This window comes from Hylobates moloch, unplaced genomic scaffold (genome assembly GCF_009828535.3).
Source record: "Hylobates moloch isolate HMO894 unplaced genomic scaffold, HMol_V3 SCAFFOLD_3, whole genome shotgun sequence".
NCBI classification, from domain to species: domain Eukaryota; kingdom Metazoa; phylum Chordata; class Mammalia; order Primates; family Hylobatidae; genus Hylobates; species Hylobates moloch.
The window spans coordinates 29,372,779-29,386,134 of record NW_026652278.1 but is presented as its reverse complement, the minus strand read 5'-3'; the positions used below and the strand labels follow the sequence as shown (position 1 = coordinate 29,386,134).

Genomic DNA, 13,356 nt, shown 5'->3' with positions numbered 1-13,356 from the left:
CCTGCTAAAGTCAGATCTCCTACACTTCTTCCAAAGTAGACTGAGCTGGTGTCATGGAACTATAACAGGGAGTTTCAATTATAAAGACAACCATGAAATTATAACAATAAATCACTAAATATTTGGGGAACAACAAGACCACTGGAGAGAGACAATAAATTCAACAAATAGAAGACTTGTTGCCCAAAAGAAAAGAGTTCATTAAGCGAGAAGGGTATAATTTTACAGTAACTAGGGATGCAAAATATTGTATTTCATAAAAAGAATCATAAGACAAGAAAAAGAAATGAAGTATAAAGACTGATGAGAGAAATATGTTATTTTCAAAAGATATGATAGTCTACCTAGATAATCTAAGACAATCAAGTGACAAAATAGTAGAACTAAAAAGAATTCAACAAGGTGGTCAGAAAAAAATCAATAACATTCACATATACCAATAATATATACCAATATATAACATATACCAATTGTATTAGTCTGTTTTCATGCAGCTGAAAAAGACATACCTGAGACTGGGCAATTTACAAAAGAAAGAGATTTAATGGGCTTACAGTTCCACATGGTTGGTGAAGCCTCACAATCATGGCAGAAGGTGAAAGGAAAGGCATGTCTCACATGGCAGCAGACAAGAGAAGAGAGCTTGTGCAGGGAAACTCCCCTTTTTATTTTACTTTATTTTATTTATTTATTTATTTATTTATTTATTTATTTATTTATTTTTTGAGATGGAGTCTCGCTCTGTCGCCCAGGCTGGAGTGCAGTGGCGCAATCTCGGCTCACTGCAAGCTCTGCCTCCCGGGTTCACGCCATTCTCCTGCCTCAGCCTCTCCAAGTAGCTGGGACTACAGGCGCCCACCACCACGCCTGGCTAATTTTTTTGTATTTTTAGTAGAGACGGGGTTTCACCGTGGTCTCGATCTCCTGACCTCGTGATCCGCCCGCCTCGGCCTCCCAAAGTGCTGGGATTACAAGCGTGAGCCACTGCGTCCGGCCAACTCCCCTTTTTAAAACTATCCGATTTCCTGAGACTTATTCACTATTGCAAGAATAGCATAAGAAAGACCCGCCCCCATGATTCAGTTATCTCCCACCAGGTCCCTTCCACAACACATGGGAATTATGGGAGCTACAATTCAAGATGAGATTTGGGTGGGGACACAGCCAAACCATATCACCAACGTAATAGAAAAATATTCCATTCACAAAAATGGTGTAAACTGTAAGATACCTAAAATAAACCTAATAAAGAAACTTATACAAAGTCACTTTCAGAGAAACTATAAACTTTCACTGGAGATTACCTTTTTAAAATTGAATAAAGATAAATAAATATATAATATACACATATGTAAGTATTATATATTTAATGAAAATATAACTGGCCAGGCATGGTGGCTCACGCCTATAATCCCAGCACTTTGGGAGGCCGAGACGGGCAGATCACGAGGTCAGGAGATTGAGACCATCCTGGCTAACACGGTGAAACCCCATCTCTACTAAAAATACAAAAAAATAGCCGAGTGAGGTGGCAGGCGCTTGTAGTCCCAGCTACTCGGGAGGCTGAGGCAGGAGAATGGCGTGAACCTGAGAGGCAGAGCTTGCAGTGAGCCGAGATCGTGCCACTGCACTCCAGCCTGGGCGACAGAGTGAGAGCGAGACTCCGTCTAAAACAAACAAACAAAAAAACCAAAAAGAAAATATAACTTTAAAAGTTATATATTTTAAAAGAAATAAATATACAGGCCTGGTGCAGTGGCTCATGCCTGTAATCCCAGCACTTTCGGAGGCCAAGGCAGAAGGCTAGGAATTCAAGACCAGCCTGGGCATCATAGGGAGACCCTGTCTCTTCAGAAAAATACAAAAATTACTTGGGCATGGTGCTGCATGTCCGCAGGCCTAGCTACTTGGAAGGCTGAGGTGAGAGGATTGCTTGAGCCCAGGCGTTCAAGGCTGCAGTGAGCTACGCTTATGCCACTGCACTCTAGCCTGGGTTACTAAGCAAGATCTTGTCTCTAAATAAATAAATGAAAGATGTAAATATATAAATATACAGATGCTCCTCAACTTATGATGGGGTTATGGCCCAACAAACCCATCATAAGATGAAAATATCATGTCAAAAGGGGCGTTTGTAGACATGATGGGCTGCAAAAACATAAAACACGATATCCAAAAAATGCTGGCAACACAGTACACTTCAGAGTATTCATTGTTTACCTTCATGATTGCATGGCTGACTAGGAGCTGTGGCTTACTGCTGCTGCCCAACGTTGTGAGAGAGTATGGTACCACATATTGCTACTCTGGGAAAAGATCAAAATAAGCCTGCAGACATGCACCACCACGCCCAAGTTTCTACTGAATGTGCATTGCTTTTGCACCATCATAAGGTCGAAAAATTATAAGTTGAACCACTGTGAGTTGGGGACTGTCTGTATATATCTTAATTCAATTTAAAAAATATTCTTCAGTAAAGTTTTATCATACATATTGATATGTATACTAAAGTTCAGAGCTGGCAGATAAATTCTTCTCCAAATCAAACTATAAGCAATATATTCTCAATCAAAATCAAATCAGAGTTTTTCATGGAGTTTGCCAAGCTGATTTTAAAATTCCAATGGAAAATTAAGTATACATAAAAAGGCCAATTTTTTTTAAAGAAGGGCAAAAGGAGAATTATTCTCAAGATACAAGAACTATTATAAAGCTATAGTAATTAAAATAGTTTGGTATTGGCTCAAGAAAAATCAATATTCAATCTTAGAACAGAGTCCAGAAATAATCCTATATCCAGGGACTGATAGAGGAGGCACTGCAAATCAGCAGAGAAAGGATAGTATATTAAATAAAACAGACTGGGGAAATGGGCCATTTATTTGAAAAAATAAAATTAGAACTATATGTCATACCATTCACGAAAATAAATTATAGATGAAATCAAAGAGTATTAGAAGAAAATATGTATGACTTTGAAAGGTCATTTAAAATCAGATGTAAAACCCAAAAGTTATAAAGAAAATGATCAATAACTTGGATCATGCCATAATTTTAAAATTCTGCTTTATAATAAAATTATTTAAAATTTGGCACATTATAAAAGTTAAAAGACAGTATTTATAGTAGGATGAGCCATACACTTTTCTAGAAAATATTTGTAGGTTGAGCCATATAAAACAGCAATTGCATGAAGTTCCACCTAATAATAAGGGCTACCTTTAGATATGTCCCATTCACACTTCCACGCTCTTCTCCTTCCCAACTGACTCAAATGAGATCAAGCAAGGCAATCTTCGAAGCCCTGAGTTGCAGATAGCAGGGTCTCCAACAGCCTGGGTCTCTGAATGACTGCATGGAACAGAGCAGCTGCTGAGCTAAAGACCCACCCAGGATGGTTACATGGGAATGAAATAACCTTCTCATCACTGTGCCACTATGTTTTTTTGAGTTTGTTACCATAGGCTAGCTAACTCTAATTATCATAAATACATATAAATAAAAAATAAAAATAAAGAACTTCTATAATCAACAAGAAAATGACCAATTATCCAATAAGGAAATAGGCAAAGAATATAAACAGGAAATTCACAAGAGAAGAAATACAAATAGTGTTTAGAGTTATGAAAAGGTGCTCAGCCTTATTAGTAATCAGGAAAATAAAAACAAAGGCCAAGGAAATGATTTAAGAACTTTTTCTAAAACCGAGAGACAAAGGTTTCCTATTAAAATGCCCATCGAAGTCTAGCACATGAAAGAAGAAAACACCTAGCGTCCTGGTAGGAAAAGGTAACACATTCAAATGGGAAAACTGGAAGAGAGAAACTTAAAAAAAACTGGAAGAGAGAAACTTAAAAAAAACTGGAAGAGAGAAAATTAAAAAAAAAAGATTTGGCAGAGTAAGGAGAGCCAGCAACACATGATAAAACATTAGGCTACCAACTGTGGGAAGCCATCTCTGCTCCTAGGTCTGAAGAGCAAGGGCTGGGAGTGGTTAATGAACCTGGAGAGACCCATAAATGTAGAAGGATGGCGGTCACTGACAACTCATAACCCTACAGGGAGGAAACTGGGAGAATGAGGACCCTGGTCTTAGTCTCCTGCCCTGCAATCCATGCTCTCAGCCCCAAGAGGCTGGCCTTCATGAACAGCAACAATGGGGTTCTCCTGCTGATGCCACTTATTGCCTAAACCCAAGAGAAAGCCAGAAGGCAAGAGAGTGCATTGCTACTGTCCATAAAGGCCAGCCTCTTGGGGCTCAAAGAAGAGTGGAAAAGGGAAGAGAGTCTTGGTTTGTACCAGCAAACCTAGAATACCCATTGAACATGTCAAGGTGCATAACTGTAAATTTCCAAACACTATGGATAAAGAGAGGATCCTATACGTCTCCAAAGATAAAAATCTGGTTACCTTCAAAGAATTGGGAGTCAGGCACTGGATTCTCTGAAGGAAACACTGGAAGCCAGGAGACAATGGAGCAAGCCTTCAACATTCTGAAGGCAAACCATCAAATGGATATGAATGTAGGATAATCACATTTTAAGAAAAACCACATCTCACAAAATGTACCTCCCATGTACCCTTTCTCAAGAACAGAGCCAAAGCATCTGACAGGTCTAGCAGCAGGGCATCATTCACAATGGATTCCACTTGGATGGCACCTCAGAAGCACAGCTGTTATAAAGGATGTTCCCAAGCATGGCACAGCACAGCAGTCCTGCGTAGGAAGCTACTGAAGGATACACACCAAGAAAACAAAGAAAATCACAGAGGACTCACAAAACAGGAGCTCTGACTTAAGAGGCAGATCTCTAGGACAGCAGCCATACAGCTGGTCTACAGAGCAAGAGCAAGGTGCTTTGACTGGAGCTGGAGGATGGAAAGCTCTAGAAGGGAGGTTGCCCAAAAAATGCACTCACAGATTGATCACTTCAGGTATTTGATTGTATTAAGAAGTTGTTAGCATTTTGAGTTTGAATAGGTTATAGAAAGGCTTACCCAAAACAAAGGCAACTATTAATTCTAAGAAAAATCAAGTTGTAAAAGCAGAAATGTAATAATAATATACCATGTGGCTCAGCATTGAAGAATATTCAAATAACTATCATAGTGTGTATTCCAAGCATGGATTTATATGTGTGCTATAGTGGGGATGGGGAGGAGTAACAAGCATAACTACTCATGTTCCATACCAGGATGCCCATAGTTAGCATCAAAACAGAAATATCAACAAATAACAACAGTATTAACAAGACTATTTAGACAGAGGTAAACAGCCCAAATGAAAAAGTAGAAAGAAGAGAAAACAGTTACCTCAGGAGTACAGGAATCAATCAAGAGAAGTAGGGCAGTTGCTGCTTAAAAAATATTATTTTTAACTACACAACTCAGTATTATTTAATCTGTAAAAATATAAATGCATAACTTTGATAAAAATCAGTTATAAAGACAAATAAGACGGTAATTTGGGGGAAGATGGGGAAAACCACTGTTGATATGGATTGTGAATTGGAGAAATTTTATCTTGTTAAAGAACCTCAGAAAACTCAGCTTACAAGCAGAGAAAAGGGAGGTATAGTTCCTCAGGGTAGAACAAAATTAAGTTCAGAAAGTAATTTTAGAACAAGGGCCAAATGTATTAGAATATGAAATTACAACACTTACGGTTTTGGAAAGTGATTTGATTCCTTGTTTTATCTCTTTCCTTTTCTTGGAAAACAGATTAATCTCCTTTTTGATTGCCTGAAACAGAACAAGTGTATCACTTAACAAAGCAAGAGAAATATCAGCCAGAGAGACAGAGAGAGAGCAATTCTCTAGAAACAGAAACTAAAATTTGTAAAGACTAATATAAAGTGTACATGAAGTAATATCACTGCAGTACCTTGCTTAAATCTAACTGCTACTACGTAAGTGACATTAAAGCAACATGAAACTGATGTCAATTATATGGCCAATGGAAAGAAAATAATTAGTGAAAAATTAGTGAACAGTTGATTAAGGAAAACCATTATGCACTTTTATTGGGAACTTGAGACTAGATCAATAGGCTAAATCCAGACACGAGCTGTAATCAGTCGGTCACCTTCCTGAACAGCTGCAGCCACAGCATCCCTTCCCGTTCCTGGTCCACAGGACAGAGGAAGACAAGCATCCCCTAAAACTCACTCCACGGTGGAGTACTGCAGTTCATCCTTTGCTGTGGCTTACCTGGACACCATTGTTGGGGTGCATGTCAGCCTACGTACAGTTCTTAAAGCTCATATAACTTGATCTAAATGATTGGGCTGTGTTTAGGGTGTTTATTTGCTTTCAGAAAAGTTACACCTGTATGTTGTAATGCTCTGCCAAGTGGTGTCTCATTCCATCTTCTAACTTTCCAGTAGGTTTCCATAGGAAACTAATCTATTTGGTGCATCTACAGAGCACTATTTCAAACCTACCCCATGTTTCACAAATACCTCTTGGCTTTTTTGTTGTATCCAAGGAATTTCCTTCTTAACATCAGTTAGAACTAATTCATCTTGTGATGAGTCAGTGCTTGCCTTCTGTTTCTGATACATGTTAGAAAAAGACAGACATGTCTTAATGTTAAAATTCATCAAGTTTTTCCCCTCCCACCCTACCACATGTAACTGCTTTGAATTCCTTTGCATTTGTTGCACTTTTGAAAATAATCTCAAACATTTCGTCTACCCAAGATGTAACATTTTATTCAGGTAAGTCCTACCAGTCTGCGCTTATATTAGCCACAACTTCCACTGAGGAAGCAGAGATGATCAGACCAGTCACACTGTCACTACTCTTTGCCTTCTTTGTTACTGTGACCCAAATGTTCCTGCCCATCAGGGCCTGTACCACCATCTGTGATTAGGATCTTTTTTCTTCTTTTTGAAGTCTTAATACTTAACAAAATTTTTTTTCAATGCCATCTCCTTCTGTATCATCAATTTCTCCCTTTTACAGGATTTTTCCCAACAGCATCCAAACATGCTCTACTATCTCCTGTCTTAGGAAAACTACTCTCACTTGACCATCACATTCTTCTTCAGCCACCACCCTATTTCTTTTTTTTTTTTTGATATGGAGTCTTGCTCTGTCACCCAGGCTGGAGTGCAGTGGTATGATGTTGGCTCACTGCAACCTCCGCCTCCCGGGTTCACGCCATTCTCCTGCCTCAGCCTCCTGAGTAGCTGGGACTACAGGTGCGTGCCACAACACCTGGCTAATCTTTTGTATTTTTAGTAGAGACAGGTTTCACCATGTTAGCCAGGATGGTCTTGATCTCCTGACCTCGTGATATGCCCACCTCAGCCTCCCAAAGTGCTGGGATTACAAGTGTGTGCCAACCACCATCCCCGCCAGCCCACCACCCTGTTTCTATGCTCCCCTTTGCAGCAAAATGTCTTGAAAGAGTTTGGGATGCCATGCTCTCCTGGTTCTCCTGTAACCTCACTGGCTACCCCTCCTCAGGGTCCTCTGCATCCCTGAACTCTTCTCCTGGCTCTCCAGAAGTTGCTCTGTCCTGGTCCTCTTCTGCTTCTTGCCATTCATGCTTCCATGATGTCCTTACCTAGTGTTATGGTTTTAAATCCCATCCGCATGCCCTTGACTCAAATCAACATATCCAGTCCCGACCTCTCCTCAGAACCCAAGTTCATCTATCCAACGGCTGAACTGGCATCTTCACGTGGATGTCTAACAGGCTTCTCCAGCTTAGCGTGGGTAAAACTGATTTTGAATTCCATTCTTTCTCTTCATAGCTGCCCCCTTCCCCCAGAGTCTGCCCCATCTCCATGAATGACACCATCTTCTACATAAATGTTCAAGTAAAACAATCTAGGAGTTCTTGGGCCCTTTGTTTTCCTCTCTCTCTATGTCAAATTCATCAGTGAGTTCTATCAACCCTACCTCTGAAACCCACCTGGAATCCACTACTTCTCTCCTTGGCACAAGACTCCTCCACCTCCATCATTGCTACCTGAACCTCTGCCTTAGCCTCCTGAGTAATGTCCCTGCTTCTTATCCTTCTTATCACCTACAGGAAACATTCTCCTCACAGCATCAAATAGTCATTTCAATAATGTCAATTATACCTTGTTAATCCTCTGTTCAGAACACCTGACTCAGTTCTCATTACATGTAAAATAAAATTCAAGCTCTTTACCTAGTTTACAAAGCCCTTCGTTATCTGGTCTCCTTCCACTTTGAAGACCTCACCTCCCACCACTTTCTCCCTTGCTCGCTTCAACCACACAGGTCTTTTTTAGGTCCTAAGATACCACACGCCAAGCTCTTTCCCTCTTTGCCCTGAATACTCTTGCTACCCTCCCATTGTCTTTGCATGGTGGTGTTCTCTTTTAATTCAGATCTCAGCTTAAATGTCTTCTTGGAGAGGCTATCCAGCCCAATACTATCACATCAACCTATTTTTATTCACTGAATAGAACTTGTTACTATCTCATTGTTTCTTCTGCATTTGCTTGTTTATCTGTCTCTCCCTGCCCATCTCCAGCTCCCATCCATGGAGTTCCAGGATGTAAACTCCATGGAAGCAGAAATTTTTCTTTCTTGTTCATGGCTATATCCCCCACAGCCTAGCACTCTGTAGGCACTCTATAAATATTTGTTAATTGAATGAGTGAATACTGTTCTTTAGCTAGACACTTCCTAAACAATATCTGTAATATGAAAGTATAGAGAGACCATTTTGATCAAGCACGAGTGTGGGTAGAAGATTTTTTTTTCCAGGCAAGCTTGGATCTTATACTATGGTTTAAATGAGATCTGAAATGTACTATTTGCAATTGCTTTGAGAAAGGCTGAATATTTTCTCTCAGACGTAGCTTATTCTCTTTTTGAAAATCATGAGATACCTGGATAAAGAGAAATATTACTAAAAATCTGCTTAAAGAAAACCACAAACTGAAATTGAAAACTTCTGATTTACAAAGAAAGAAATGTAAGCAAGCAAGCTAGCCATATAGGAACTCAACTGTGTGTTCAGAATCGGATCCCAAATCTATGGAAACTTTTGGTGTTGTGCTTAAATAATCATTCTCCTTGTCCATGGTGCTGCTCAGGGAAATTAATAGTTTCTGGTAATAGTCCAGAATTTCACTGGCTAGGTGTTCTCCAAATTGCCTATATTAATAAAAAAGAAAACACAGAGGCTACAAGAATCATAATTTTAAAAATCACATTTAGCTGTATTATTTTCAGGTAACTAACCATTTCAGTTTATAGATAACTAACCAAGGAAATATGTGGACAATTCTTCACAGCGCCTTGTGGAAACTTCTTCTTCAGTGCCTACTTCTTTTTCAGAATTTTTTTTTTTTAATTTTTATTTTTTAAAGAGAAAGGGTCTTGCTCTGTCACCTAGGCTGGAGTACAGTGACACAGCTTACTGCAGCCTCGAACTCCTGGGCTCAAATGATCCTTCCACCTCAGCCTCCAGAGTAGCTAGGACTACAGGGGTACATCACCATGCATGGCTAAAGGACTCTGCTTCTTACAGGACAACCTTTCATGGGTTCCAGGCCATGACAAGCTTCTTGACCTTTCTAGGGTACCCTCTCCTTACACTGTCCTCATACCCTTACTCAACATGCCCTCTGTACCTGCCCTGGCCATTGCACAGAAGAGCCAGTGCACTGGCTGAGCTCTCAGAATGCACCAGGCAGTGTGCTACTTCACACACATAATCACATGTGGCCTTCATCACCCCACCCTGCATTGAGAGTGGTATTATTACTTCCACTTAATTCACCAGGGCACTGCAAACTTTGGACGCATCAGCATCACTGGGAGGGTTTAAAAACAGATTCCTGGGCCCCACTTGCAGACATTCTGACTCAGAAAGTCCAGATGGGATCCAAGAATATGCATTTCTAACAAGCTCACAGATGCTACAGACCCCCTACCTTGAGTAACATTGTAATAGATGATTTAGAGGGGTTGTCATATGCCAAGGTCACAAAGTCAAAAGTCCTAGACCATTGTTTTAAACCTAGCTTTGTTTTGAGTCATAAGTTTGGGTGATTACCAATGGATCAAAATGTCCTTCTTTTTGAGATGCATAAATAAGGCTCCAGCACTTGTTTATTGTTGCCTGAGATAGTATTTGTTCGCTGGTTATAAACAATATGTTAGGACTTATATAGTGAGATAAAAGTTAATATTCTATTCAGAATCCCATGTATAAAATGGGCATGATGATGCAATCCTCAAATGAGTTTTTGAGGTAAGTGGCTAGCAAAATTGTTATGATACAAAATCTCCACCACATTTAACATTTTCACAATGTTGCAGAGAAGGGCCATATTTTATTACTGCTTTGATCACAGGAGGTATCATGAAATATTATTTTTTCTAAAATGAATTGCATGATTGAAACCACCTTTGCAAAGATTACGGCAGTGAAAGAAGTCTAGCATGGCTGACTCCATCTTGTTTCTAGTCTCACAGGCTGGATGTTCTTGTTCATTCCTCCTAACCGTGGGAGGAATTTAGTTTATAGTTTAACTTGGAAGCAAGGATGATAATAGTACCTCCCTAAAACGGATCCCCTCCTTGTTTGGGGACTGAAACTGTCTTTGATATAATCTAAGCAAAATCTAGTTAGGAAAGTGTGTGTATATATATATATATACATGTATATGTCAGGGATAAACAGGAGTTTTTAAAGTTATCTGAGGGTCAGAATTGTCCACGTTTCTTATGTTATGAGAGATAGGACTGATCACTCTCAGATATATATTAACTATGTCTTTTTTTTTTTTTGTATTTTGATGCTCTGATATCTGGGGCCTTGCTGACTTCTGGAGGCTGGCCAGTCTCTAAAGATAGTAAACAATTTGCTCTGGAACACGCTTTTCAAATGCAAACCGATCAATCCAGAGACCATACCCCCCAACCACCTCCTCTAGTGGGCTTTCACAGTCAGGGCCACCATTTCCCCAATCAGGGCCACCATTTCCCCACCCTAATCACCCGAGGGCCAAGTATGAGACAACTACAGCCAGCCCCTATGCCTCAGAACCCACTGATAATATTCAAACTAGCCAATCCTAAACCTGCCCAATCCTCCCTGTGAAAACCATACTAGAGGATCTCATCCATGTTTTCCTCCCTCTCTCAGCCTCCTGACCCACCCCAGGTCTGCCCCATGAGGTCCCCGCGCATGCAGTGTACTCTTCTCTTGGGATCTGTGAGTATAACAAACTTTCTTTGCACTGGCAGTGGTCTCCCAGCATGTTGGCCTTGCTGTACTTAAATAATAATAAAATCTCTATTTTAAAACACTATACTACATGGGGTTACTTACTGAATACTGTACGTACTTCCACTTTAGGTAGACAAGGGTGCCATCATCTCTCCCATTCACCAGAATGTTTTGTCCATCCATTGAAATTCTCATTGACTGAATCCCATGACCCTGGTGAGAATGACTCCGACACCGAGCAAATGTTTCCTCAATAGTTAAGAAAGCAGAAAAATTACAAATGCAGTTCTACTACGTGGCTTTTCTAATGGGGTTATAGTCCCCTTTTTTGTGGATGAATCATTTTCTATTTGCTAATAGCATTTTAATTGGTATGGAAGTAGCCAATTGGCAATACATAGCATTTAAAATCCCCAGTTCAAACCACATTCACCAATACTAATTTGTTCTTCCACTACCTTTGTGTAGTATGGAAGGACAGGGATTATTATCACCAATTTATAATAGGAAATCAGACACAGAGAAGTGAATGGATTGCAGAAGTCTATAAAGCTAGGGAAGGGGCCTTCAGCAAGCAGAGATGGTGAGTTCCGATGGCTTCAAGAGTCAGGGAGCTTCTATTTATGTGTGAAGTAGCTGAGTGTAATGAGAGAGGGTGATGAGCACTGTGAAGAATGGAAGATAACATGCTCTGAAGGATGCTAACTAAGCCAGTTTGATCAGAACTTAAACAAAATGCATCATCAATTTGGTATATAGGGCAACAATTTAAAAACTGAGATTTCTGAGTCATACTGGTTCTCAACCATGATGCCTTTTCTCATTTAGCTTTTTAAATAGGCAGTACATTCAAATGGTTCAAAATTCAAAAATTATAAAAGAGTATTCTGTGAAATCTCCTTCCTGTTCCCATGACCTAATACTTCCAGTGGCAAGCAAGGTAACTAGTACCTTCAATATCTTTTCAGAGTTTTTATGCATATATAAGCAAATTTTTATATACATATAAAATGTTTCTCTATATGAGATCAATATATACACCCGCAGTATTTTTTTTTTTTTTAAGAAAACAGCTTACCAAAGTATAAATGTCTCGGATACACAGAATTCCACATTTAGCTACTGTTATGAGCCACAATCCATGTGAAGACAGATAGAGCATTCCAGGTCCATACTGTCTGCTTTGTACTTTTTTGTATGGTTTAAGAACGTAGATACCGATATGTTCCTGCCAGTCAAAGAAAATAACCACATTATAGAAAAGATCAGGTGAGCAGCACCTTTGGGTTTGCAGATGTACATGCCCATTGTACATTGTCATTGTAAATAAACTGATATGGGATAAAGTGCAAACATTGTCATTGTAAATAAAGTGATATAGGATAAAGTGGGCACCTGCGTTTGCATCATGTTTCCCATTTTTGCAAATAAAAGTTTGTTTCTGCCAACTAAGTAAAGTTTTCTTTATTTGTTTACTTGCCATTAAAAATCCTAGCCTATACTGATAATCTTTGCTTTTACTAATCATTTTCATATATCATCGTGCTTATGTCAAAATAATGTAGTCAATATTCCCTGTATGTTTCATGCATTTCTACCTCCAAGCCTCTGCACATGTCCTTCCTTTTGTCTGGAATGCCCTTCTCTATTCCATCCCCACCAGTCCTGCCCTGCCTCCCTATATGAGTGCTGCCCACCAAAATTGTATGCAATATCTCTCCATGTCTAAATCTTACTTTTCAAAGTCCAGATCAAATATTGCTTCCTTCATGAAACTTTTCTTGAATCTCTCTTGCCACTAATCATTTATTCCTTCTCTGTGTCTAGTCCTGGCTACTCTGTCAAAGAAGAGCTTTGACTGAAGAATTTAGAGGAAGGAAGGTAGACCTTATCAAAGTGGGTAGACAGACATCAAGGGAAACTGACAGGTCAAGGGGCAGCAAGCAGGAGGGTACTGGGCCATTATGTGCAGCAGGAGGTGACACAATGCATGAGAAGTCTGAAGAGAGTGTAATGAAAAAATGCCAGAAACACAGTTTAATTATTTTTTGTAATTTTGGTTACGGCTTAGATGCAAAGTTCCACTGCAAACCAAATCATCTACCTTGTAGCCCTTGGCATATGTAGAA

General features: G+C 39.6%; 1 protein-coding gene across 5 annotated transcripts in view; it reads right to left on the bottom strand.

The window, feature by feature from the left end:
* Positions 1-13,356, bottom strand: part of CFAP43 (cilia and flagella associated protein 43) — a 99,101-nt gene that overhangs the window by 40,587 nt on the left and 45,158 nt on the right. For 4 of the 5 annotated variants that reach the window (XM_058436042.1, XM_058436045.1, XM_058436043.1 and 1 more), the window contains 5 exons: positions 12,306-12,455; positions 11,346-11,476; positions 8,997-9,144; positions 6,462-6,554; positions 5,665-5,742 (listed from right to left, as the gene is read on the bottom strand). In XM_058436042.1, the coding sequence (XP_058292025.1) occupies positions 5,665-5,742; positions 6,462-6,554; positions 8,997-9,144; positions 11,346-11,476; positions 12,306-12,455 (600 nt within the window). Of the gene's footprint in view, positions 1-5,664; positions 5,743-6,461; positions 6,555-8,996; positions 9,145-11,329; positions 11,477-12,305; positions 12,456-13,356 lie in introns of all 5 variants that reach the window. The other variant, XM_058436044.1, reaches the window with a different exon arrangement.